Source organism: Microcaecilia unicolor, chromosome 9 (genome assembly GCF_901765095.1).
Source record: "Microcaecilia unicolor chromosome 9, aMicUni1.1, whole genome shotgun sequence".
Lineage (NCBI taxonomy): Eukaryota > Metazoa > Chordata > Amphibia > Gymnophiona > Siphonopidae > Microcaecilia > Microcaecilia unicolor.
The window spans coordinates 61,613,695-61,641,342 of record NC_044039.1 but is presented as its reverse complement, the minus strand read 5'-3'; the positions used below and the strand labels follow the sequence as shown (position 1 = coordinate 61,641,342).

Sequence of the window (27,648 nt, the reverse complement as noted above, 5' to 3'; positions counted from 1 at the left end):
TCTACCCACACTATAGCATGGTCGGATATTACTTCTGGGCCAATGACTGCTGTGTCGACTAGATGAAAAAGAGAGCGGGCTAACATGATATAATCAATCCTGGCAAACGTGCCGTGAGCCCTTGATCTGTGCGTATAATCGCTCTCTCCGGGGTGTAATATCCTCCACGGATCTACCAGATCAAGGGTTCTGTTAAAAGTTTGGAATTCTCGAGCTCGCGTCCCTCGGTACTGAGAAGCTATAGTGTTGGAACAGTCCTGATGAGGGTCTATTACTGCATTAAAGTCTCCCGCTACTATCAGATCTCCTCCCCCATCTGCAACCATTTCCCAGTTAAAGCTTTGAAGAACGCGGCATCAAAGTTATTAGGCCCATAAAGGACCAACAACAACAAATCCCTCCCTGACAACCATACTCTTAATAGAATGAAATCTCCTTTGACTCCTTTATCTAGTACTGTAACTTTATACGGCAGTCCTTTTCGAAATAATACAGCGACTCCCCCTTTCCTACCCTGAGGAGGGGCCGCAAACACTTCAATAACCCATAATTTTTGTAATTTAAGGTGTTCTTTGTCTGTCAGGCGTGTTTCTTGTAAGCACGCTATGTCAGCTTTATATCTTTTTAGCGTGGTTAGGATCTTAGATCTTTTAATCGGGGAGCTTATACCACCAACATTCCAGGATATTATTCTAGTGGTCAATTTGTCCAATTTCGTTATCCTCATCAATTTTGCCCCTCATTTTTATGGTTCTACTCCGTCTCCAAAGTTTTTCATGGTCCCCCAAGCTCCAGGTTCGCTCACTCCATCTGTCCCCTTTAATATTGGCCCCGTTGTAAACCCTTGTGACCCCGACTTGCCTCCTGCCCAAACTTTTGGTACCTATGACTTCCTTATTTAACCCGTTCTCTAGTCTTTCCCCCCCCCCCCCCTAATCTCCCCCCTCTCTATCCAACCCTTAGCCATCTGCTGGGCCAAAGCCTGGTTTCGGCTGGAGATCACCTGATTAGCAGGGAGCCCTCCCCCCCATTTAACATGTAATTCCTTACTTACTGTAATTATATTATATTAATACGCTGTCTCACAGCAAGTGCTAAACGTGCCCTCAGTCCTCCTCAGAGATGCCATGTTCCCGCAATCCGACTTTAGCCTCCTCCGGAGTTTTAAACATGCGCCATTGTCCTTGCAGTGAGACTTTCAACAATGCTGGGTATTGGAGTATGAAGCGAGTTTGCTTCTGCGCTAATGCTGCGCATAGTTGGTGAAATTTTTTCCGTTGCTCCTGGACCCCGGCGGAGTAATCCTGAAACATGAGGACTGGTCGCCCCTCGTGTTTTAGATCCCCTCCGCGGATCTTAAATCCGTTCAAAACTTCCAATTTGTGGCGATAATTAAGTATCCGTGCCATTATCACTCGTGGCCTCATCTGGGTATCATTTTTACGTCCCACGCGGTGCGCGCTCAAGTACCAAAGGCCCAAGAGAGTCTGGCAGTGCCAGTTCCTTTCTGTCTGGAATATTCTCCGAGATACCCACAATTCGTATGTTGTTTCTCCGGGAACAATTTTCCAGGTCTTCTAATTTATCTGTGTGTTCCCGGAGTTGTTGCTTTATTTCATGAATATCTGCGCTGTAACCCTGTGAATCATCTTCTAGGGCCGAGACCCTTGTTGCAAGATCCTCCATGTGAGTCTCCAATCCTTCCAGTTTGGTGTGGTAGGCGTCTATCTTATTCTCTAGAGCATCCCACTTAGGCTGCCAGGCCTTCGCTACCGCAGTTGTCAGTTGTTCGAGTTGCGATGCTGAGAAAACCCGGTCAGTCTGCAGCGGTTCGCCCGCCATTTTGAACTCCGGGGTAGGCACTTTGTTCTTTTCTTTCTCCTTTTTCCCGGTGCGTAGCGCCATTCCGACTGGGGTTTTATTTATATATTTGTCCATATAGTCTCGCTGTGGCCAGCTGTTGATTTATAGGCGCTAATGAAGCGATGTAATTGTAATTTCGGGGTGAGGGCCCTCGAGCTGCAGCAAAACACGTCTGCTCAGCTCATTGCACCACGTGATCTCCCCCTCAAAGACCAATTTAAATCATTATTTAGAATACAGTCCAAATGAACACATTCCACCGCTTTGGGGTTATCTATCCCCCTACGTCGGTCTGTCAGCTTTTCTAATGCTAAGACCACTCTAACTTTCGCTATCCAATTATGGATGGTTGGACCTGCAGCCTGTTTGCAATATGAAGCAATAGTGGTTTTCGCCGCAGCCAGCCCCACTCTTTTGAGTCTTCGCTGCCACTTCAACCTTCTCTGATTTCCCCAACCTAATAAGCACCACTTAGGAACACATGGAAACAGTAATTCCAAAGCTTTAGTCAGTAGCCTAGTGACTTCCATCCAGTACACTTGCAACCAGGAACATTCCCACCATCCATGATAAAAGGTACCTTTATCTGTCCCGCACCTGCAACATAAATCTGAAGCTCCTGGATACATTGCTTTCACTCTTTCAGGCCTATAGTACCATCTACTTAATATCTTATAAGCATTTTCTTTAATTAACACTGAGGCTTTGTTAACCTCGAAGCATACACGTCTCCATTCTGAATCTGTAAACTCACAATTCAAATCTAGTGGCGTTCCTGGGGGGGCTGACACGATCCGCCCCGCCCCCCCTGGTGCAGCACACCCCCCGGAACAGCGCGATGCCTCCCCCGGCGAAAGACCCCCCCCGGGTGCAGTGCGATCCCCGGCGAAAGAACACTCCCCCCCCGGGTGCACGCCGCTGGGGGGGAGGGGGTGCCACGTGCCTGCCGGCTCTTCGTTTTCATGCTCCCTCTGCCCCGGAACAGGTTACTTCCTGTTCCGGGGCAAAGGGAGCATGAAAACGAAGAGCCGATAGGCGCGCGGCACCCCCCCAGCGGCATGCACCCGGGGCAGCCCGCCCCCACCGCCCCTCACTTGGTGCGCCACTGTTCAAATCCCTTTCCCAAGCCTGCATTTATGGAAATTTAACAAATCCCTGCTCTCTTAAATGATCATATAACCTAGAAACCCCTTTCCCCCTTTGATCTTAAGTAGAGGAGTGTGGTAGCCGTGTTAGTCCACTCTTAAGGTTATCAATAGAAATCAAACAAAATAAAACATGGAAAAGAAAATATGATACCTTTTTTATTGGACATAATACATTTCTTGATTAGCTTTCGAAGGTTGCCCTTCTTCGTCAGATCGGAAATAAGCAAATGTGCTAGCTGACAGTGTATACAAGTGAAAACATTCAAGCATTACTATGACAGTCTGACAGGGTGGGAGGATGGGGGTGGGTAGGAGGTATGCATGGGGACATCAAAGCATATCATTGATATTCTAACAGGATGGATGTGGATAGGTGAGAAGTGGGGTGATCTATAACCCCCCATAAATCCTCAAACACCTTCTTCTCTACTGGAGTTTCCCTCAACCACTTCTCCTTTATAATATAGTGTTTAACCTGTAAGTAGGCAAAACGGTCCGATGCTGGTAACTCATAGGCTTCTTGAAGTTCCACAAAAGCCCTAATGCCTCTGTCGTCCAAGAATTCTCGTAAGCGAATTAACCCCTTGTGGAACCAGGCTTAGAAAACCCCACTCTGCCCTCCTACTGGAGACCCAGGCTCCTGAAGGAGCCAAGCATATGTAGACCTATTCCATGTGCCTCTCAATTTGTATTTTAAAGCACCCCATAATGTCAATAGATGTTAAATGAAAGGGTTTAATGTTAGCCTCTTATAAGTTTGTTCCGGGACTGAGGTCCAAAGCAATCCATCCAACTTGCCCTCACTGACAAAAATCTGCTCCAGCCTCGTCACTGGGGACAGGTCTACCTTACTCCACTCAGTAATCTGTTTTAATTGGGCTGCCCAGTAATAACAGAGCACGTTTGGCATACCCTTGCCCCCCTCTCAACTGCCCCCCACAATATCTTCCGTGACAATGTAGCAGGACATCCCCCCCCCCCCCAAACAAACCACCCTAATTCCGATTGTAACCTTAGAAGTTCCCCCTTAGGGACCTGGATTGGTAGCGTCTGAAACAAGAACAGCAACCTGGGCAAAATATTAATTTTAACAGCAGCTATACATCCCCACCACGATAGCCACCCATTCTTTCATCTATTTAAATCTCTTCTAATTGTTCTTAGAAATGGAACATAATTCAATAGATACAAATTATTTAAATCCTGAGGAATCACTATCCCCAAATAATGAAAACAACTAGCTGCCATTTTAAATGCTTAGGCTCGCCTCAATTGCTCACTCTCTGGGACAGGTGTTGGGACTCCCATTATCTCAGACTTGTCATAATTCACTTTAAAGCCTGATAAACGCCCAAATGAATTAAGTTCCCTAATAATGATGGGCAATGTCAGTAAAGGGACGGAGACATAAAATAAGATATCATCTGCAAACAGTTCGATCTTATGTTCCCTACCTCCCAACCTGACCCCTCTAATATCTCTTACTGACCGTACCCTCTGGGCGAATGGTTCTATAGATAATGCAAATAATAAAGGGGAAAGTGGACACCCCTGTTTTGTTCCCCACTGAATACCAAATTGATCCGAGTATCCCCCATTAACCTTAATGCGAGCCACCGGGGACGCGTATAACCCCTTCACCCATTTCACAAAACTCATCCCCTTCAAAACTTCCCACAGATAATCCCATTCCACCCTATCGAATGCTTTCTCCACATCGATTGTGAGAAGCGTTAAAGAATCTCTCCGCCTCTGAGCCTCCCACGTGATATTCAAAGTTCGCAGAATATTGTCTGCTACTTGCCTGTGTGCCACAAAGCCGGATTGATCTTCATGAATAAGATGGGGCAACACCCTGCTCAACCGATCTGCCATAACCTTCGCCAGGATTTTAACATCTACATTCAACAGGGATATCGGTCTATATGATCCACAAATGGTTGGATCCTTTCCTGGTTTGAGAAGAATCGATATCCCTGCTGAATGCATACTTGGAGGCAGGCCATTCCCCCCAAAACAGGCATTACCCACCCTTACCAACAAAGGGGCCAGCTCCTAACCAAAAATTTTGTAATACTTCCCCGTATACCCATCTAATCCTGGAGATTTCCATCCCTTTAATCCTTTAATAACTCCAAGAACCTCGTGTAACATTATCGGAGCATCCAATTCTGCTCTTTGGGTAGCTGTGATCCTACTTAATTCCAAGTCCTGTAGATATTTCTATACCTCTTCATTAGGAGCCCCAGCATCTTTATAATATAACTTTGTATAGTATTTGACAAATTGCGCTCGGATTTCTCCATCTTGATGCACCACAGCATCCCCCGCTCCCTTAATTTTTGTAATCGTACTGTTTATCCTCCTTTGGCACAGTCCCCTAGCCAACATATTCCCTGCTTTATTGCTAAATTCAAAAATTTTTCCTGCATCAAACTCCTTTGCTATTCCATTTTTCCCATCTGTATTTTTTGTAGTTCTGATCTACATTTGAGTAACACTGCCATAATATGAGGATTCCCTACCTCTTGATGTTGTGCCTCACATCTCGCCAGCTTGTGACGTACTCTCAATTCATGGGCACCCCTCTCTCTCTTTCGTTGAGCCCCCTTTTGAATAAGAAGACTCCTGACTACCGTTTTGAGAGCATCCCACAGGATCCCCTCAGTGACATCCCCATTATCATTAAAATCCACATATTCTTTTATTAGATTACGCACTTCTTGAAAGTCTTTCTCGCCCTCTATCAATGATTCATTAAGCCGCCATACTTTCCCACTACCGCCCCTGCCCAACCCCCCAAGGGAGACCCATACTGGTGCATGGTTTGACGCGTGTATACTTTCAATTTCAGATTCCCTCACATCCCCCCCACAAGGAACGACTGCACCAGACCGCATCTATTCTAGTATATATCTGTTGTGCATGCGAATAAAAGGAAAAGGTCTTTTGCCCCGGATGCTGCAATCTCCAGATATCTAACAAATCCAATTCCCTCATCAATCTGAGAAACTTTCCCCTTGTATGCATAACTCCCCCATTTTTCCCCTTTGAGTGGTCTAGCCCTTCAACTGAAAAATTGAAATCCCCCCCCCATTAGCACTCGACCCTTCACAAATGTCACCAACTCTGATCGAATAGTTTGAAAAAAAAACTCCCTGCCCTTCATTTGGGGCCTATATACACTGATAAATGTAATGGGCTGGTTGTGTATTGTCCCTTTAATTGCTAGACATCTTCCTCCCCCCCCCCCCCCCCCCCCGCATATATACTTGTTCTTTAACAAACTGCAAACCCTCTTTAACATAAATAATCAAACCCCTGTTTTGCCCCCCTTGGGGTCTGCAAGTGGAAAACCTTCACCTAATCCCTTATGTAGAATCAGAGATACATCCTGTTTCCGAATATGAGTCTCTTGTAACATGACCACATCCCATTTCATTCTACGCAGCTCTCTAAAAATAATACTTCTCTTCCCTGGGTTATTGAGACCATTCACATTCTAGGACCCTATCCTCAACCCACCAAACTCCCTCCCTCCCCCTCTTTTCCCCTCCCCCTTGAGGACCCCTGCAACTGGCCTTCTTCCCCACCAGCCAGTTCTACCCCAAAGGAAGTGAGCCCCCACCAGAAACTCCCACTCTATTCCCAAACTCACATTAGCTTTCCCCCTCTTCTCATTCTACACTCATTCATTCTCCCCCCAAACCAATCACACTTCCTCCCGTTTTATAACAGTATGTCCTTACTAAAGGAGCAGTCAAAATTCCACTGATGTCCTTCATCCTTCATGATTCAGACTTCTCCCTCCATTTCAGAATCCGATCTCGCTGCCTTCTGTGGGAGACGTCTATTGTTCCCCCCCCCCCCCCCCCCCCCCCCCTCTTTTCCAACCATTCTGGGCATCAAGGGAAACTCCTTGCTTCTGAAGTTGGGCTGCTCCCTCTTCTCTGTGTACCAATCAGTGGCGTACCTAGGGTAGTTGACACCCGGGGCCGGTCATTTTTTAACACCCCCCCCCCCCCCAAATCCAGTACTAGGCATGCCGAGAATACAAAACACTCAGGACCTATAGAGCAATTCTACCATACCATAAGCAGTCATTTCTACGAGTCACACAAGGAAAAGGAAAGCATCTTAAACACTACAGTGAGCACTAGAACATCAATTCACCTATTGTAAAATGAAACCAGACAGAATAGTACAGATCGTAGATCCTGCACAGTCAATGCCAACTGAAAGCCATGTCTTTTTCACAAACACAGATACACCCTAATCCACTATAGAATAAGTAATCATAAACTTTCTATTTAGACAAAAATTAAACTGAACCCCCAATGCCAGACTCTGCATACAATGCAACACTACAGAAACAGAAACTGTCCCCTAGTACTGTGCAAAATATAAAGACAGCAGATGTAAATTTGAAAAAAACTAACAAGTACCAATCACCACTTTACAAATTAACAAATAGAAATAAAACAAATATAGAAAGTAAAATAATACCATTTTATTGGACTAATACATTTAGCTTTCAGAGGCCAAAACCTCCGTCCTCGGGTCAGTACAGTATAGTGCTGTTACAGTATCCTATCCTGACCTGAGGAAGGGGGTTTTGTTCTCCGAAAGTTAGTCAAAATGTATTAAAATTAGTCCAATAAAAAGATTATCTTATTTACATGTTCTATTATAAACATTTAACATATCTACAATACTTTATCCTAAAGCAAAAAAAATAAAAAAATATATTTTATTTACAGTTTGTTGTCTCTGGTTTCTGCTTTCCTCATCTTCTTTTCACCGTCTTCCTTCCATCCAGCATCTGTCTTCACTCTCTCTCTCTCTCTGCCATTCAGTGTCAGCCCTCTCTGCCGTCCCCTCCATCCACTGCCTGCCCTTTCTCTCTGCCCCTTCAATCCACCATTTGCCCTCCCTCTCCCATCCATCCAGGGTCTGCCCTCCCTCTCGCTCCCCCTTCCATCTAGGATCTGTCCCCTCTCTCTCTCTGCCCCTTTTTTCAGCCCCCAGTTCCAGCCCCCTTCTCCCCTCTGAACACCCCCACCCCAGTCCCCTTCTCCCCTCCCCTTCTCCCCTCTGAACACCCCCACCCCAGTCCCCTTCTACCCTCCCCGTCTCCTGTCTGAGACCCCCACCACAGTCCCCTTCTCCCCTCTGAGATCCCCACCCCAGTCCCCTTCTCCCCTCCCCTGTCTGAGACCCCCACCCCAGTCCCCTTCTCCCCTCCCCTTTTCCCCTCTGAACACCCCCACCCCAGTCCCCTTCTCCCTTCTGAGATCCCCACCCCAGTCCCCTTCTCCCCTCCCCTGTCTGAGACCCCCACCCCAGTCCCCTTCTCCCCTCCCCTTTTTCCCCTCTGAACACCCCCACCCCAGTCCCCTTCTCCCCTCCCCTTCCCTTCTCCCCTCTGAGATCCCCACCCCAGTCCCCTTCTCCCCTCCCCTGACTGAGACCCCCACCCCAGTCCCCTTCTCCCCTCTGAACACCCCCACCCGAGTCCCTTTCGCCCCTGTCCTTCCCCACCGGCGAAGCAGCGTCGCAGGCAGCGCCTCGTGCCCTGCTTGTAAAAAAAAAAATCAAATCTCCTTCCTTCTCCTCGTCTTGACGTCGACTCGGGCCTTCCAATCAAATTGATTGGAAGGCTCGAGTCGACGTCAAGACGAGGAGGAGAAGGAAGGAGATTTGATTTTTTTTTTTTTTTACAAGCAGGGCACGAGGCGCTGCCTGCGATGCTGCTTCGCTGGTTTTTTTTAATGTGCGGCGCCGCGGGAACGGCCACGGGAGGCGGCGGGAGCGGAGCACCCCCCACCCACTGGCACCCGGGGCGGACCGCCCCCACCGCCCCCCCCTGGTACCAATGTAATTCAGCTAAAACAGGTGTATATTATCAGTTGCAGCCTTACAGAGCTGGTGGTGGGAGGCAGGGATAGTGCTGGGCAGACTTATACGGTCTGTGCCAGAGCCGGTGGTTGGGAGGCGGGAATAGTGCTGGGAAGACTTATACGGTCTGTGCCCTGAAGAGCACAGGTACAAATCAAAGTAGGGTATACACAAAAAGTAGCACATATGAGTTATCTTGTTGGGCAGACTGGATGGACCGTGCAGGTCTTTTTCTGCCGTCATCTACTATGTTATGTTACATCCGTGCATCCCATGTCCAACAGTACCTTCCACGCCCCCTTAGGTGATTGAAGTCTTCGAGTTTTATCCCCCATCGTAAGTTGTAATCCAAATGGGTATAACCAGCGGTATCTCAATCCTGCCTTTTGTAGGTACATTGTCATCTCCTTAAAATCCCTCCGTCTCTGAAGAGTCAATCTGGCCAAGTCTTGGAACATATAAGTACATAAGTACATAAGCACTGCCACGCTGGGAAAAGACCAAAGGTCCATCAAGCCTAGCACTCTGTCTCCGACAGCGGCCAATCCAGGCCCCAAGAACCTGGCAAAAACCCAGAATTTAATAACGATCAATGGACTTTTCCTTCAGGAATCTGTCCAGACCCCCTTTAAACTCAGCAAGGCCAGCTGTCGTCACTACCTTCTCCGGCAATGAGTTCCAGAGTCTAACCACACGCTGAGTAAAGAAAAACTTTCTCCAATTTGTTTTAAACCTACCACATTCTAATTTCATCTTGTGTCCCCTAGTTCTATTATTGTTAGAAAGTGTAAACAAATGCTTCACATCTGTCCGCTCTACCCCACTCATTATTTTGTAGACCTCTATCATATCACCCCTCAGCCGCCTTTTCTTCAGGCTAAAGAGTCCTAGCCGTCTTAACCTCTCCTCATAAGGTAGTCATCCCATCCCTTTTATCATTTTCGTCACCCTTCTCTGCACCTTCTCCAATTCCTTTATATCTTTTTTGAGATGAGGCGACCAGAACTGAACACAATACTCCAGGTGCGGTCGCACCATGGAGCGATATAACGGCATTATAACATCCTCATGCTTGTTTTCCATCCCTTTTCTAATAATACTCAACATTCTGTTCGCCTTCTTAGCCGCCGCAGCACATTGAGCGGAAGATTTCAACGTTCTATCCACGATGACTCCCAGATCCCTTTCTCGGTCCGTAACTCCTAAAGCGGAACCTTGCATGACATAGCCATAATTCGGGTTCCTCCTTCCCACGTGCATCACTTTGCACTTGTCAACGTTGAACTTCATCTGCCATTTGGACGCCCAATCCCCCAGTCTCACGAGGTCCTCTTGTAATCTTTCACACTCCTCCCGCGACGAGACGACCCTGGATAACTTTGTGTCATCTTCAAATTTAATTACCTCACTAGTTACTCCCATCTCAATGTCATTTATAAATATGTTAAAAAGCAGCGGTCCCAGCACAGACCCCTGAGGGACCCCACTAACTACCCCTCTCCATCGAGAATACTGACCATTCAACCCTACTCTCTGCTTTCTGTCTTTTAACCAGCTCTTAATCCATAATAATACACTGCCTCTGATCCCATGACTCTCCAGTTTCCTTTGGAGTCTTTCATGAGGCACTTTGTCAAACGCCTTCTGAAAATCTAGATATACAGTATCCACCGGCTCCCCTTTGTCCACATGCTTGTTCACCCCCTTGAAAAAAATGCAGTAGATTTGTGAGGCAAGACTTCCCTTCACTAAATCCGTGCTGACTTTGTCTCAGCAGCCCATGCTTTTGTATGTGCTCCGTAATTTTATTCTTAATAATAGCCTCCACCATTTTTCCTGGCACCGACGTCAGACTCACTGGTCTATAATTTCCCGGATCTCCTCTGGAACCCTTTTTAAAAATCGGCGTTACATTGGCCACCCTCCAATCTTCCGGTACCACACCTGATTTTAGGGATAAATTGCATATTACTAACAGCAGCTCCACAAGTTCATTTTTCAGCTCTATTAATACTCTGGGATGAATACCATCCGGACCCGGCAATTTACTACTTTTTAGTTTGCAGAACTGCCCCATTACATCCTCCAAGTTTACAGAGAAATCATTTAGTCTTTCCGACTCGTCCGCTTCAAATACCTTTTCCGGCACCGGTATCCCTCCCAAATCCTCCTCGGTGAAGACCGAAGCAAAGAATTCATTTAATTTCTCCGCTACAGCTTTGTCTTCCCTGATCGCCTCTTTAACACCCCGTCGTCCAGTGGCCCTACCGATTCTTTAGCCGGCTTTCTGCTTTTAATATACCTAAAAAAATTTTTGCTATGTGTTTTCGCTTTCATCGCTAACTTTTTTTCAAAGTCCTCCTTAGCCCTCCTTATCTCCTTTTTGCATTTGGCTTGACATTCCTTATGCTTTATCTTATTGTCTTCTGTCGGTTCCCTTCTCCATTTTCTGAAGGATTGTTTTTTGGCTCTAATAGCTTCCTTTACCTTACCGTTTAGCCACGCCGGCTGACGTTTGGTCTTTTTTCCTCTTTTTCTAATATGCGGAATATATTTGTCCTGTACTTCTAGGATGGTGTTTTTGAACAGCATCCACGCCTGATTCAAGTTTTTCACCCTTTCAGCCGCTCCCCTCAGTCTTTTTTTCACCGTTCGCCTCATTTTATCGTAGTCTCCTTTTCTAAAGTTAAACGCTAGTGTATTTGATTTCCTGAGTTCACTTACTTCGTAGCTTTTCACTTTCAACTTACAGTTTTTCCAGGTATTCTCGCCCTGAGCCCGGGCTTTTTTCCATACTGCTTCTTTCACTCCAAACTCATGAAAACATGCCACAATGTCTCGGGGCTGTCCTCCTCTCTGAGGGCCCAAGCTCCTGTGAGCCCTGTCTATAATGAAGCGATCCAGACCTTGCAACTCTCCCCCAGTAGCTCCTTCCTTGAGAATTAAGTCACACAATTCCTGCACCACTTTTATAGAATCTTTAAATTGATCCTCTTCAGGTATTCCTTTAAATCGCAAGTTACACCGACGGGATCGATTTTCCAAATCTTCCACCGTGTATTCCATTTCCATTCTCAATTGGTGCTCTTTCTTGAGTGCCTCCTGAAGACCCTGTACCTCCTCCGTCATGGTATCAACCCTCTCTTCAGTCTCAGCTACTCGGTTTCCGATCTCTTTCATTTCTTCATGCAGCTCTGCAACCGCCGTTTGTATGCTGCGTCTAGTAGCAATCATCTCTGCCTTTAATTCTTTAAACCATCTAGCAACATCTGTCTTATTAAGCTTATTAAGCCAGTACATCAGGCTCAGTCTCTGGCTGTCTTCAAGTCTAGGCTTAAAGCCCACCTCTTTGCTACTGCTTTCGACTCCTAACCATGACTCTCTTACTCAACACCCTCACTTATCACCCCTACCACTGCAATTTCCCCACCCCTAGCTGTCTGTTCGTCTGTCCAATTTAGATTGTAAGCTCTGTTGAGCAGGGACTGTCTTTTCATGTTAATTTGTACAGCACTGCGTAAGTCTAGTAGCGCTATAGAAATGTTTAATAGTAGTAGTAGTAATAAGCTCAGAATCGCTCACTAAAGGCTCCTCGGGGTCTGGGTCAGACTCAGAGTCTCCTCGTGCCGCCGCTCTCAGCCCGGTGCTCTTCCCCGTTCCTGGCTTCTCCGAAGTATACTTGAATTTTGCCAGTCTCTTTTGCGCTGCCATACTGTCAGGCAGCCTCAGAACAGTATTTGGAGTAGAAACACTTCCTATCCAGGAGGTAAGCTTGCTTTTAGCTCCAGCACTATCAGATCTCTGCTCTCAAGCAGCCATCTCAAAGTGCTGACGTCACTTCCTCCACTGTGATTTATTATCTGGACTCACACTGTTAGACACTAATAAATAGAGACGTTAGAAGTCTATGCACCTGCTATTGGGGGTGGGGATGGGGTCTGGTTCATAAAAGACACATGAAAGCCTATGTTGCCTTTATAAAATAGTTGCCCGTTTCAAAATCACACTCATCAAGGTTTTTTAAAGGCTTATTTCATCATATTCATTGTGCAAATTGCATCATTTGGTAGCCCTTCTCTAGACTTGCCTACTACATTCTTTTGGAGGCATGGCCTGGCCTACAGATGAGGACATAAAACTTCAGTCAAAGTTTCAATTAAACTTTTACAGACACTGCCTGTTTCCATCTCCTCCTGCCTCTCCTGTACGTCTCTCCACAATTTGAAGTGAATCCAAATCTGTCTTGCCCTCAGTAACACCTTTCCCTCCAAAGTCCATGGCTCCTTCTACTTTCTCCATTTGTTTTCTTTCTTGACTATGCCTTACCAGGTCTATCTTTCCGTGTTGCTCATCAGTTTTCAACAGTCTTTTACCCTTTTTGCCTATCTCTATGTTCAGACCATGGAAAACATTCAGGAGAGTCTGCTACCTACCTTCATGTGCTCAATTCCACCCATATTCATCCAGGCCTGGGCTTGATCAGGGTTCAGATCCACAGCCAATTTATAGCTCTAAATGAAGAAATATAAACTTCATATCAGAAAACAAAATGAACAGCAACAATAAAAATAAAAATGGGCTTTGTCACATTTGCCGCATGGGAATCACTAGAGTGGTTTAGTAAAAGGGGCCCTTAGTTTCCTATTTCCCTCATATTTAATATACTGGGGTGTCCTTTTACTAAGCTGCGGGAATAGGGCTCCGCAGTAGTGGCGAGAGCCATTTTTCCCCTGCACAAAGGCCCCTTTTACTGCAGCCTGTAAAATGCCCCCTCCCCAAAAAAATGACCACATAGTAAGATAACTCTTATCGCGTGGCCAAATGGCAGAGAGCACTTACCACCACCCATTGAGGTGGTGGTAAGGGCTCCCGTGGTAACTTGGTGCTAACTAGCCCGATTACTGCCAGGTTAGTGCCACGCTAAGGGAAAAAATTCCTAGAGTGCTGGAAATGGCGCAAGCTCCAGCCGAACTACCGCTGGCAGCCACATTGGGCCAGCGGTAGTTCTGTTTCAGCATGTGGTAAGCTCCCGTTGGGCTTACTGCCACTTTGTAAAAGACCCCCTGAGTGAATATTGCTACTGCTGAGACAGATTTTCAGTTTGATAACTATACAAGGATTTTCATTCTTGGTAGACAACAAATAGGCGTTAATTTTTTTTAAATCTAAATTGAGTCACAAAGCTGATATTCCCATATTTCAAAAGGTAATGCATTCTACAGGTTAGTAGTGCCTTCAAGATAAAAAAAAAAATGAAGAGCGATATACATCCAATCTAATGTACCAAAATGATGGTACCAGTTGTTTAGCCACAGGGGGGGGGGGGTCTGGGGCCCCCAACCTTGGGCCTAGGGCCCCCTCCAGAAATGCAGCACCCCTTTTTCTTTGCTGGCGGGATGCCAAAGCCCCACTAGCCAAATAAATACAGTGCCACCACTCCCCTCCTCCTCGAGAAGTCGGTGGTGTAACTTCAGTCGCCGACACTGGGATGAACATGCATTAGAAGTACTGACATTGGCAACTGAAGTCACGCTGACAGCTTCTGCATTAAGGAAGCATCACGAGGAGGGGGGGAGCCATCCCCACCAGCAAAGGTATGTTTAGCAGGTAAAGGGGGAGGGGGAGAGGAAAAGAGAGAAATGTGTTTCCCCTCCCAGTCCACTCCTTGGTGCCCTCAAAATTGGAGGGCTGGCTATACCCCTGGATGGTACATCAATCAGCAAATTATCAGGAGAGTGATCATAAATTCTTAGCCCCCTGTTTACAAGTCACTGAAGTATACCTTGGAGGAAAGGAGAAACAGGGGTGACATGATACAGACGTTTAAATATTTGAAAGGTATTAATTCGCAAAATGAACCTTTTTCGGAGACAGGAAGGCGGTAGAACTACAGGACATGAATTGAGGTTGAAGAGGAGCAGACTCAGGACTAATGTCAGGAAGTATTTTTTCATGGAGAGGGTGGTGGATATGTGGAATGCCCTCCCACAGGAGGTGGTGATGAAAACGGCAATGGAATTCAAACATGCGTGGGACAAACACAAAGGAATCCTGTTTAGAAGGAATGGTTCCGCGGAATCTTAGCAGAGATTGGGTGGCGACGCCGGAAATTGGGAAACAAAACGGGAGCTGGCCAGACTTCTATGGTCTAAGCCCTGATCGTGACTGGATAGGGATGGGCTACAGTGTAAATTTTAAGGGGCTTCGACATTAGCTTCAGAACTTAGTACAAGAACAGTGGACAGACTTCTACGGTCTGTGCCCTGAGAAAGGTAAGGACAAATCAAACTCGGGTATACATATAAAGTATCACATACCATGTGAATGAGTTTATCTTGTTGGGCAGACTGGATGGACCATACAGGTCTTTATCTGCTGTCATTTACTATGTTACTATATTACAAAGCTGTGCAGCTTTGTAAACAGAGGAGCTAGTGAGGTAGTAATATCCTCGTTGTTCAAAGCTTTGTGGTATCAAATTCAAGAATTTAAATTTAACATGCCAACTGCACTGGCAACTAATGTAGTTCTTTAATCACTGGGGTAATATGACCACCAGCAATTAAATGGGCGTCAACGTTCTGTTCAACCTGCTGAATATGACGCATATAGGGCCTCTTTTATCAAACCACACTAGCAGTCCCCACGGTGCGTCGATGCTGACAAAGTCCATTCACTTTGAATGGGCTTCGTAATCACTGTCATGCGGGAACCACTAACACGGTTTGATAAAAGAGACCCATAGTTAGGAAGACCTAAATATAGGGAACTGCAATAATCTAATAACGATGAGACTAATGTCTGTAACATAGTTCAAAAATTTCAACTGACAGAGGACCTTTAAGCTTTCTAACCAATTTGAAGGTCTTCTGTATTGTGTTCCAAATTTGAGATCTCAGCCACAAAGAGGAATCAACTATGACACCAAGAGGAGCATAATCGAAAGAGGCGCCCAAGTTTTCCTGAGGACGTCCTGGCGAAGATGGGGAAACCCGTATTATCAAAACAAGATGGGCGTCCATCTTTCATTTCGATAATACGGTCAGGGACGCCCTAATCACAAAATGTAGGTCGACCTTAGAGATGGTCTTTCTTAGAGATGGTCGTCCCCGATTTTCAGCGATAATGGAAACTGAGGACGCCCATCTCAGAAATGACCAAATCCAAGTCATTTGGTCATGGGAGGTGCCAGCATTCGTAGTGCACTGGTCCCCCTCACATGCCAGGACACCAACCGGGCACCCTAGGGGGCACTGCAGTGGACTTCAGAAATTGCTCCCAGGTGCATACCTTGTGTGCTAAGCTCACATTTACCACCACAAGTGTAACAGGTGGGGGGGGGGGGGGAATGGGCCTGGGTCCGCCTGCCTGATGTGCACTGCACCCACTAAAACTGCTCCAGGGACCTGCATACTGCTGTCATGGAGCTGGGTATGACATTTGAGGCTGGCATAGAGGCTGACAAAAAATATTTAAAAAGTTTTTTTTTTAGGGTGGGAGGGGGTTGGTGACCACTGGGGGAGTAAGGGGAGGTCATCCCCGATTCCCTCCGGTGGTCATCTGGTCAGTTCGGGCACCTTTTCATGGCTTGGTCATAAGAAAAAATGGACCAAGTAAAGTCGCCCAAATGCTCGTCAGGGATGCCCTTCTTTTTTCCATTATCGGTCGAGGATGCCCATGTGTTAGGCATGCCCCAGTCCTGCCTTCACTATGCTTCCGACACGCCCCTGTGAACTTTGGTCGTCCCCACGACGGAAAGCAGTTGAGGACGCCCAAAATCAGCTTTCGATTATGCCGATTTGGGCGACCCTGGGAGAAGGACACCCATCTCCCGATTTGTGTCTAAAGATGGGCGCCCTTCTCTTTCGAAAATAAGCCTGCAAGTTATTAAGTTCTGAAACAATTGCAATCTCAATATCGTCCACATAGATAAAAATAAAATCTGTGTGTTTGGCAATATTCATTTTAAATCTATTTGCACTCATCCAAGTTCTCAAAAAGGTAATGCAATGCAATGTCACAGGGAAAAAAAATTGTGTATCATCAGCATATAATCTAAATTGCAAATCTAGGCATGTTAAAACACGGCATAAAGAAATCATATATCTATGTAATAAAAATGCAGATAGGACAGAACCCTGTGGAACACCAGCACAGGCAGGCTTCCAAATAGATTGCTAAACACAAAACCCACGCTGTGATAAGAAAGATCTAAGAAAGCCATGTATAACTGAACTTTAGTTGAACTTTAGTTTAGGTAGGGCTTAGGCAGAACCAGTGTATTTCTCCTCTTAGAAAGGTAATGTAGAGATACACACCCAATATATCAGTTGGGGTTTACAGCTGCTCCCTTGCACATGTAGATTTGTAAAAAATGCTAATTTACAGGATGGATTAAGGGATGTAGCTGATGTGTAACTTACATGTGTAAGTTGCCAAGCTTCTCCATTAAATTTTTTTCAATGCATACCTGTGTAATATGGCTGCTCCTGCTGCACATACAGGCAAATATATGTGCACTTTTACATGTATTTTAGAAAAGGCTCTACATTTGCAGATCCATTTCTAAAATGCTATCAGGACTGTACACATCCTGACCTGGATTTTGTTTTCTATGTTCTATTTAAAACAAGTTGTATGCCTTGTTTAAATATCTGCCACATGTAATGTTCCTAGAACAGGAATGGGATTAGCATTTCATTTCATTTATTAGATTTACTACTCATTTGCCTCCCCTTGTTCCTTCTCACCCAGTACTTGCCCTTATTGTCTTGTCTGTATTACTTTAGATTGTAAGCTCTATTGAGCAGGGACTGTCTCTCTGTGTCAGGTGTTCAGCACTGCCTGTGTCTGGTAGCGCTATACAAATGCTAATAATAATAATAATTTACAACCACCTATCATATCACATTTCTGTTGAACTTACAACATTCACCTTGTCTCTTACTCTCTATCACATATTTTGTTGTCTCCCTTTTAAACCCCATTTCTACTTTCACTTGGCACGTTCAGGGACCCATCTCCTTCCTCTCTTATACTTCTCCACAGCATCCCCCATTCTTTTTTAATGCCTCTCCAATCTTCCTGGTTGGATGCTAAGAAAGGAAAAATTACATCTTGCCTGCTAATTTTCTTTCCTTTAGTCCATCAGACCAGTCCAGAAGCCTACCTAACATATATTTGGTCTGTCAACTACTCCATTCTTTTCTTAAGGGTTATCTTTGGTTTGTTTTTATACAATGATTTATTTGTAGTCATCCAACAGGTTTATTTTCTTAAGTGATTAATTAAATTAGTTAAACTAGGGTTTATCTGTCTTGAGCTACCTTTATTGGTTTGCTTTCAGCTAATAATCTGGCTTTCTACTTATATTTAGCTGTAATAGCTATTTTTACTACATTATTTTTGATAATTCCTCCAGATGTGATGTCAGTCAAAATTCTGAGTATCTGTGTCTGCATGGTGCCCTTAAGAGATGAATCACAGGAACTATTTTATTTTTCTGTCTCAATCCACTGGTTGGTAAACACAACACCCAATCATTCTAGACTGGTCTAGTAGGACTAAAAAGAAAATTAGCAGGTAAGATATAATTTTTCATTACATAAGTATTGCCATACTGGGACAGACCAAAGATCCATCAAGCCCAGAATCCTGTTTCCAACAGTGGCCAATCCAGGTCACAAATACCTGGCAAGATCCCAAAAAAGTACAAACAGTTTATGCTGCTTATCCCAGAAATAAGCAGCAGATTTTCCCCAAGTTCATTTTAATAATGGTCTACGGACTTTTCCTTTAGGAAGCCGTCCAAACCTTTTTTAAACCCCGCTAAACTAACTGCCTTTACCACATTCTCTGGCAACGAATTCCAGAGTTTAATTACACATTCAGTGAAGAAAAATTTTTTCCAATTCGTTTTAAATTTACTACTTTGTAGCTTTATTGAATGCCCCCTAGTCCTAGTATTTTTGGAAAGAGTAAACAGACGCTTCACGTCTACCCTTTCCACTCCACTCATTATTTTATAGACCTCTATCATATCTCCCCTCAGCCATCATTTCTCCAAGCTGAAGAGCGCTAGCCGCTTTAGCCTTTCCTCATAGGGAAGTCGTCCCATCCCCTTTATCATTGTTGTTGCCCTTCTCTGTACCTTTTCTAATTCCACTATATCTTTTTTGAGATGCGGCAACCAGATTGAACACAATATTCGAGGTATGGTCACACCATGGAGCAATACAAAGGCATTAAAACATCCTCATTTTTGTTTTCCACTCCTTTCCTAATAATACCTAACATTCTATTTGCTTTCTTAGCCGCCACAGCACACTGAGCAGAAGGTTTCAATGTATCAACAACAACAACACCTAGATCCCTTTCTTGGTGGGCGATTCCTAACGTGGAACCTTGAATTACATTGCTATAATTCGGGTTCCTCTTTCCCACATGCATCACTTTGCACTTGCTCACATTATTGTCCCCCACCTACTTATTTGTCATTCATGCAAGAACTACTTTTATTATAAATTTGCCCTACAAGTTCTAGCATATTTTATTACAGCAAATGGTAAAACTCTGTTCCTGGAACAGAAATGAAAATTATTTTTATAAATATTAAATGATCGTACCTCAAAAGCCTGATCAAGATGGTTCTGTTCCCTTAGCTGATTACCTTTACTAAAATAAAGTTCTGAAATTACTTTTGGATCCTTTGGTTTTAGTTGAAGAGCGTTATCTATAGCTTCCAGTGCCTGGAGAAATAAAAACAAAAAGATAGGCTTTACTTGTCTAAGCATATGTACGCAGAAATGCCACACTAATTCCTTATACTTGATATACTGCCATTTCCAAAACAACAGGTCACAGCAGTTTCTGATTCACACATATAGAGGGTGAGGCAAAAGAAAGTAACCCCCTAGAGTTTTTTGATATTTTGTCAGCAACGAGAAATGTATTGTACTTATTTAGTCATCATACTTACGTATTACTATTAACAACAATCTGTATGTAAGTCTCCTAGTGCTGCTTATTCAGTCATTTGGAGGTGGCTGGATGGCTTAAGGCACATCGTCTAGTCTTAAATCCAGATAAAATAGCCTCCTGGATTACAGGTTCTCACCCAATGCCATCCCTCGTTCCTACATTATTTGATAGACAGATTACTCCTGTATCCTCATATAGATATCCTGGTATTATCATTGATTCTGCCCTCTCTTTTAGTTTTCAGATTTCAGATGTTGTGAAGAAATCTTTCTTTTTTCTTTGACAACTGCGATCAGTCAGAAATATGCTTGACTTAGATTCACTGTGTACTCGCTCTTTTGCATATATTGCCACATGATATGATTATTGTAATATTATTTATGCAGGTATCACAAAAGCCAACTTAAAACGTCTGCAAATAATTCAGAACACCGAAGTTCGTACTGTCTGTCGTGCTTCTAAATATGACAGGGCTACTTCTCTTCTTCAAAGCTTACAATGGATTCCCATCGAATTCAGGATTGTTTAAGATTCTAACCCTGACACATAAGGCATTCCATACTCCAACTCCATCCTGTCTGGCTGCTCTGACTATTCCTTATACACCAGCCCGCACTCTGCGATCACTTGTTGATAATAGATTGGTCCTACCATCACCCTCCAATGTGAAATGGGAATCTACTTGCACATTGGTTTTTTACTTCCTTTCACCAGCACTATGGAATTCACTGATTGGAAAAATCTTATCTCCTTTTTCATGGTGCCTTAAAGACATATTATTTTAAATTAGCATTTGATCTTTGCTGACGATTTAGTCTCCTTTCAAATGTTATTGCTTAGAACCACTGCAATTAGATTTGAAACTGCAATATTTGTTTGGTTTGGTATGAGTGGTAAACATGATTGTTTGGATGTTTTTATTTTGTTTTTCTTGTATAAAAGGTATGTCAGTCTCCTTTCCTATTTTAATTTGGAGTTCTTAATTGTTTTATTGTATAATTATACTGGTCAAGGCAGCTTTATCGTGTGGACTCTCTCTCTCTCTTTTCCAGCATTATGGGACTCACTTCGGATTTCCAAGATCTAGGTTTGGAAGAACAGGTAACCACTTTGAATGCAACTTTACAAGGGGTACTTGATCGTATTGCTCACCGTACCCATATTCAACAACAGGTTTGAGCATATCAACCATAGTTTCATAGTAGCTTAAAGCTTGTCAGCGTCAAGCCAGAAAGACTGAGTGTTTTTTTAATCATCTTTATTGAGGTTCTCATCAATACAAATAGAGAGTAAGAACAGACTGCAACTGCACTCCACCGGTAGTGGAAGCAGTCAATAAATAACAGGCAAGAACATACCATAATGCATTCCAATATAGATACATAATTTGTCTGCATACTTGAGACCCCCAACCACATTTTTCTATGTTTTAATCCCCCTCCCAACCTCCCACCCTCCCACCCCCCCCCCCCCCATGGAATCCCTTAGGTGGAACAACCCATATCTCTCCATCCACCAATTACCTAAATCTGCAGACTATGGCAGTGTGGCATTATGAGGAAACACAATAGTATAGTAATAATACAACCGCTCCAAGCCCCTTGACCCAACACCAGCACTAGAGGCGCAGCACTCACTAGAAAGGAAGTCCCATATGGTCTCCTCAGGCATTAAGTAGCAAGCTGCGCTCTCCATGCGTAAGCCGGGACCAGTATGGTTCCCAAATTTGCTGAAAAGATTTCCACTGTGTTTCATCTCCATTAGACACAATGTGGCGCTCAAAGAGCGCTAGCTCAAACAGGAATCTTTTCCACATATTTATTTGAGGAGTTTTCCGCATTCTCCAATGAACCAATATTACCCTTTTCACTAACAGCAAAGCTTTTGTTACAAACAAGTAATGTGCCCCATGTTCTACCTGTAACAATGTCCCCCCATAAAACAAGAAGCCCACCGGATGCCTGGGCACCCACCTCCCCAAGCACTCAGATAGGAACCCACCAACTCCCTCCCCAAAAGCCTGTGTCTTACCACAAGTCCAAATCATATGCCCCAATGTAGCTTTGTCTAGATCACACTTAGGGCATCTACCAGAGTCTGCAAAACCAGCTCGAAAGGCCCTCCATGGAGCAATATGCATTCTTAGAAGAAATTTATACTCCTGCTCCTTATGCAGCTCATTGAGAGATGTTTTCCTTATATTGTCCAAAAACATTTGCAGCGCCCCTGCATCTACACTGCTCTGTAGCTCCTCCGTCCAAGCCTCCGCCACTCTGAGAAGCGAGATCACTGGCTTAAGTTCATGGAGCACTCTAACATAACTAGATAGTTGGGGGTGTGCTCCATCCTCCAACTTCAATCCCTCCATTACCTGCTGAGCAAAATCTGCTCTAAGTTGGGCCTTTGGCAAGGAAGCGACATAATGTCTCACCTGTAAAAATAAAAACAGATCAAATTTCCTGAGACCATATCTCTCACACAAAGTTGAAAAAGAGAGTATTTCCCCATCCGCGTCCAGTATATCCCCTACTCTCCTTATCTCCACCTCCCTTCCTCTCCCAAGAAACCCACCACCCCCCCATTCCTGGCATAAAATCTAAATTCCCCACCAATGGCAAAAAAGGGGAGACCCCGCTCGTGCCTTGAAAATCTTTACAGAGAGCATGCCAGACAGCATATATCTCCATATCACATGTTTCTTGACCCCTTCCGCTAGCTGCGCTGTGCCTGCATGCAACAAGTAAGGAGCAGACAGAGGATACATACAACCAGCTTCTACCTCAAATGGCGTATACCCCGAGGTCCCGAGAAGCCAATCTCTGACATGCCGCATACCACAGCTTAGGTTATATTGCCTTAGGTCCAAGAGTCCCATCCCTCCCCTAGTCCTGGGCACCATGAGAGTAATTAGAGAAACCCTGGCTCTCCTTCCCCGCCATAAAAAGGAGCTCAGCGCTTTATAAAGCTTTCTCAATTCCTCCTCCCTTAGCCATATAGGTAGAATCTGCAGTAAATATAGCCACCTAGGCACTATGATCATACTGTACAGGAAGATTCTACCAGACAGAGCCAAGGGTAACCCCATCCACATGCGAAGGCACTCCTCAGATTTCTTTAAAAGCGGGATCACATTTAACTCATATAACTTACTGGTAACTGCGGGAATATGCGCACCTAAATACTTAAGGGAGCCCTCTGCCCCTTTGAGTGGGAACTCACTCCCCAAATCTTCAATCCTCACATTCATTGGTAACGCTTCGGACTTAGATACATTAAGCTTGAGCCCAGATAACTGCCCAAACTCAGCAAACAGCCGTAATACCCTCTGCCATGTCCTACTTGGGTCTGTCACCACCAACATAATATCATCAGCAAAGGCCATACACTTTAATGGGGTGTGCCTCTGCGGAACCACTATCCCTGGTATATTTTCAGCCCTTCTCAGTTGTTCCAACAGTGGTTCCCAAAAAAGGATGCACAACAACGGCGATAAAGGGCACCCCTGTCGCATGCCTCTCCCCAACGGGAAGTACTCAGACTGAATGCCATTTACCAAGACAGCGGCTGATGGATTAGCATACAAGGTACGTATAGCCCGCAAAAAGAACCCCTCAATTCCATAAAAACCCAGACGAGTAAACAGGAAGGACCACTCCACTCGATCAAAAGCTTTTTCCGAGTCAAAGCTTATAGCCAAGGCGGGGGTGTTCAGTTGCGCACACTGCTCCAGACCCAGCAAGAGCTTCCTAACATTTACTCCCGCATGCCTGCTTTGCACGAAATCCACTTGATCTTCACCCACCAATCGGGGTATCACCTGCGCCAACCTCTCTGCCAGTACCCTCGCCAGCAGTTTCAAATCAACATTTATGAGAGAGATAGGCCTATAGGACCCCGGCTGCAGTGGATCCTTCCCTGGTTTGTGGAGAACTGTGATCAGTGCTCGATTTGACCCCTCAGGAAAAGACCCCCCCTGGAGCGCCGCCTCAAAGAATTCCTACATAGGGCCCAATATCTGCGCATTCAAAATTTTGTAGAACACCCCACTGAACCCATCGGGCCCCGGGGACTTGTGGAGTTTAAGGTTCTTAATAGCACGCTGCAGTTCAGACTCTGATATAGGCTAATTCAACTTAAGTTGCTCATCTTCTGACAATTTTGGCAACTGACACGTGTGGAGAAAGGCCTCCATGGTATCCTTCTGTCCACCTCCCTCTGCCGTGTATAGTGATCTATAAAATTGGGCAAAAATCTGTTCCAACTACTTCTGGTCAGTCACTACCCGCCCTCCAGAGTCATAGAGCACTGAGATTACAGACATACCAGACCACCTCTTAGTGAGATTTGTCAGTAGTTTGCCTGGTTTATTCCCAAATTTAAAGAGTCTGAACCGATGACAGAAAACATTTTCTGCCCTTTCTCTTGAAATAAACTATCAAGTGCTCCCTGGGTCCTCTCTAGGGCAGATTTACCCACCTCTGTAGGTCGTATGCTCATCTGCCTCTTCAGCATCCTAACCCTTCTTTCCAACTCAATCATCCTACTAGCCTGCTGCCTCTTCCTTTTGGCCACAAACTCAATAATATCCCCCCTGATGACTGCCTTCCCTGCTTCCCAAAGCAAAATTGGATGTATTCTATGCTCTTTATTGTTATACAAATATTCTTCCCATTTTTGACTGAGATATTTCCTAAAGGCCTGATCTGAGTATAAATGTGCTGGAAACTTCCACCTCCCCCATGCTCCTACTCCCCCACCTCCCAGATCTACAGTAATATTTATAGGAGTGTGATCAGAAATCACTAGAGGCCCAATATCGGGCTTCAGTATCTGATGGAATATATGCCTTGATATAAATATGTAGTCTATTCTGGATTTTGTTGAGTGCGCCTTTGAGACGTGTAAAGTCCCTCTCTCGAGGGTGAAGCACTCTCAACGCATCCACCAGATCTAAGCTTCTAAGCAAGACCCCTAACCCCTCTGTGCTAGGCCAAGATCTCTGTTGGCCAGCCGTGGTATCCATGCTTTGATCAAGGATTGCATTAAAGTCCCCCAAAATTATCTTTGGTCCAGTAATTCCACACAATTTGGCAACTAATGTTCTAAAAAAGGACCTTTGTGAAGCATTGGGCGCATAAACAGAAACCAATGTAAGAGGGGACTGATGTAATTTCCCCTCCACAATCACATACCTCCCCTCTGTATCTGCGGTGACCTTCTGATGTACAAAGGGAACTGACGTCCGAATTAAGAGGGCTACCCCAGCCTTATTTTTCAGCGCAGATGCATAATAACACTGAGCCACCCATAAACGCTTCAGTTTCTGATGCTCTGTGTCATTTAGCTTAGTTTCCTGTATCCCAACAATATCAGCCTTGTGTGCACCCAAGTACTGCAGAATCTTAGCTCTTTTAATCGGTGAATTCACCCCAGACACATTCCAAGATATACACGTTATACCCTTAGACATTCCCATATGCAGTATAAGGTTCTAAACAAACATTCTCCATCAAGTGTACTTGATTTGTCCACCATGGGTCCCAGCCTCCCCATGATGAACCACCCAATTCAGCCACACCACCACATCCAAATACTCCAACCATCTTCGAAACACCCCCATAATTGTTCCAACCATTGCAGGTCCCCCCCCTCCCCCTCCCCTACCCCCAGTGTCCCCTCTATGGTACTCAAAGGCCATTCCCGTGATACATCCCAGCCCTCCCCCCCACTCTACACCCCTGTTGCCAGAACCATACCCCCACTACAGGCCCCATATGCTCTACTCTCAGTCACCCCATTCAGTTCTGCCCCATCACATCATACCCACACACATCTTCACTCCCCCAACACTACTCCCTCAACAGAAACAGATAACATGCTATCAGCACCAGAAGTCCAACTCAAATGCATTTCAACAATTTCCACCGCTTTCAGGCAGCAGCGTAATAACCAGCTTCATAACACTTGTGCAAGCTGTCAATTCGGGAACCACTGCTGCAGCTGCTTTTTTGCTGCTTCACTGCTCTAAAAGATGTGAGCTTGGCCTTCTTTAACCACTCTGAGCCTCGCCGGGAACTGCAAAGTGAAGCGAATTTGCTTCTCAGCCAGTTTTTTGCAGACTTTTGAGTAGCCTCTCCGCAATTGTGCTACCGCCATGGAATAATCCTGGAACATCATGATTTTAGAGTTCTGGAACTGCAGGGTTTGCATAGACATATATTTCCGTAGAATAGTTTCCTTCTGTGTGAAGTTCAGAAATTTCGTCACCACCACTCACGGCCTGGTCGCTCCCTCCATCCGACGCCCCACACGGTGAGCCCGCTCAGTCCGCACAGCTCCCATTTTCGGCTCAGATTCTAATAGTTCCATGAACCATTTTTCCAGGACCTGCCTCAAATCTCGATCTTGTGGCGATTCCGGCATACCCACTATTCTTAAATTGTTCCTTCTGGAACGATTCTCCAGATCATCCAGTTTAACGTTACAGCCTGCAAGTTCCTTCTTGAGAGTCTCCAGCTCATCTAACACTCCTTGCAGCCCATCCTCTGCGGCGCTGACTCTCGTTTCGAGTTCCGACACTCAGAGATTAAAATCTGTCACAGCCTGGGTTAGCTCCTGCACTCCAGCCTGGATTCCGTCGAGGTGCCCAATGCGGAACTCACTGCTTTAGTGAGCTTCTCCGCCAGCTCATCTGAAAGCGTCGGAGCCTCCCCCATATCTTCCGCCATCTTGTTGTCTGGCGCTGCTTCCACACGCGTCTTAGAGTTATCTTTTTTTTGGCAATTTTTTGCAGCCATATCTACCCCCGTTTTCAAAACAAATCTGTCCATAAGCTTAGGGGCTCTCCATCGGTACCCAAATATAGCAGGAAACGGGAGGCAAACTTAGCTCAGTGCTTCTTGACAACGGAGAGGGCTGAGGAGTCAGAAGAAATTGCTGCCTTCTAGCTCAAACGCATCACGTGATCCCCCCCCCCCCCCCAAGACGGAGTGTTTATGGCACAAGCATAGGACAGCTGATCTTTTAAGAAATGTCAGACTTACTCAGCAATATTATGTGTTCTGATTTGCTTTGCAATAAGTTACCGTATAGTAAAAATAATAAAAGATAAACAATTTTCAATATGATGTCTAAATCCAACTTTGGACATTTTGCTGAAAACTGTACCCAACTATACACCACTACAATAGTCCTTATGCCTGCAGGTGTCGCCTATACATGAGTATAGTAGGTTATTGGAGCAGTGGCGTAGGAAGGGGGGGCGGTATGCCCCGGGTGCACGCCACTGGGGGGGTTGTCAGCTCCGCTGGTTCACTGCTCTTTCTGCTCTGGAACAGGTTACTTCCTGTTCTGGGGCAGAGAGAGCAGGGAACCAGCGGAGCCGATGCAGCTCCCAGCGACGTGCACTCAGGGTGGAGCGGCCCTCCCGCCCGTCCCCTTTGGTAAGAATGCGCTCGGGGGGGTGCGTGCGTGCGCCAAGGGGGGGGGGGGGGTGCGCCGTGCTGCACCCGGGGGGATGTGCAGCGGCGAACCGCCCCGGGTGTCAGCCGCCCTCGCTATGGTACTGTATTGGAGGGCTCATACTTTTCACCACAAGTGTAACAGTTAAAGTGGGGTATGGGCCTGGGTTTGCTTCTCTACAGTGCACTGCACCGACCACTAGGCTACTCCAGGGACCTGCTTGCTGCTCTAATAGGCCAGTATGTACTGTTTCTTTCACATCTTTGGGGGGGGTGGGAGGGAGTCAATGACCACTGAG

At 45.3% G+C, this 27,648-nt stretch overlaps 1 protein-coding gene across 1 annotated transcript in view; it reads right to left on the bottom strand.

Moving 5' to 3' along the window:
• The window catches only part of TMTC1 (transmembrane O-mannosyltransferase targeting cadherins 1), a 1,359,696-nt gene that overhangs the window by 29,212 nt on the left and 1,302,836 nt on the right, over positions 1-27,648 (bottom strand). Inside the window, 2 exon segments of the mRNA XM_030213674.1 lie at positions 13,343-13,420; positions 19,535-19,657. Coding sequence (XP_030069534.1) covers positions 13,343-13,420; positions 19,535-19,657 — 201 coding nt within the window.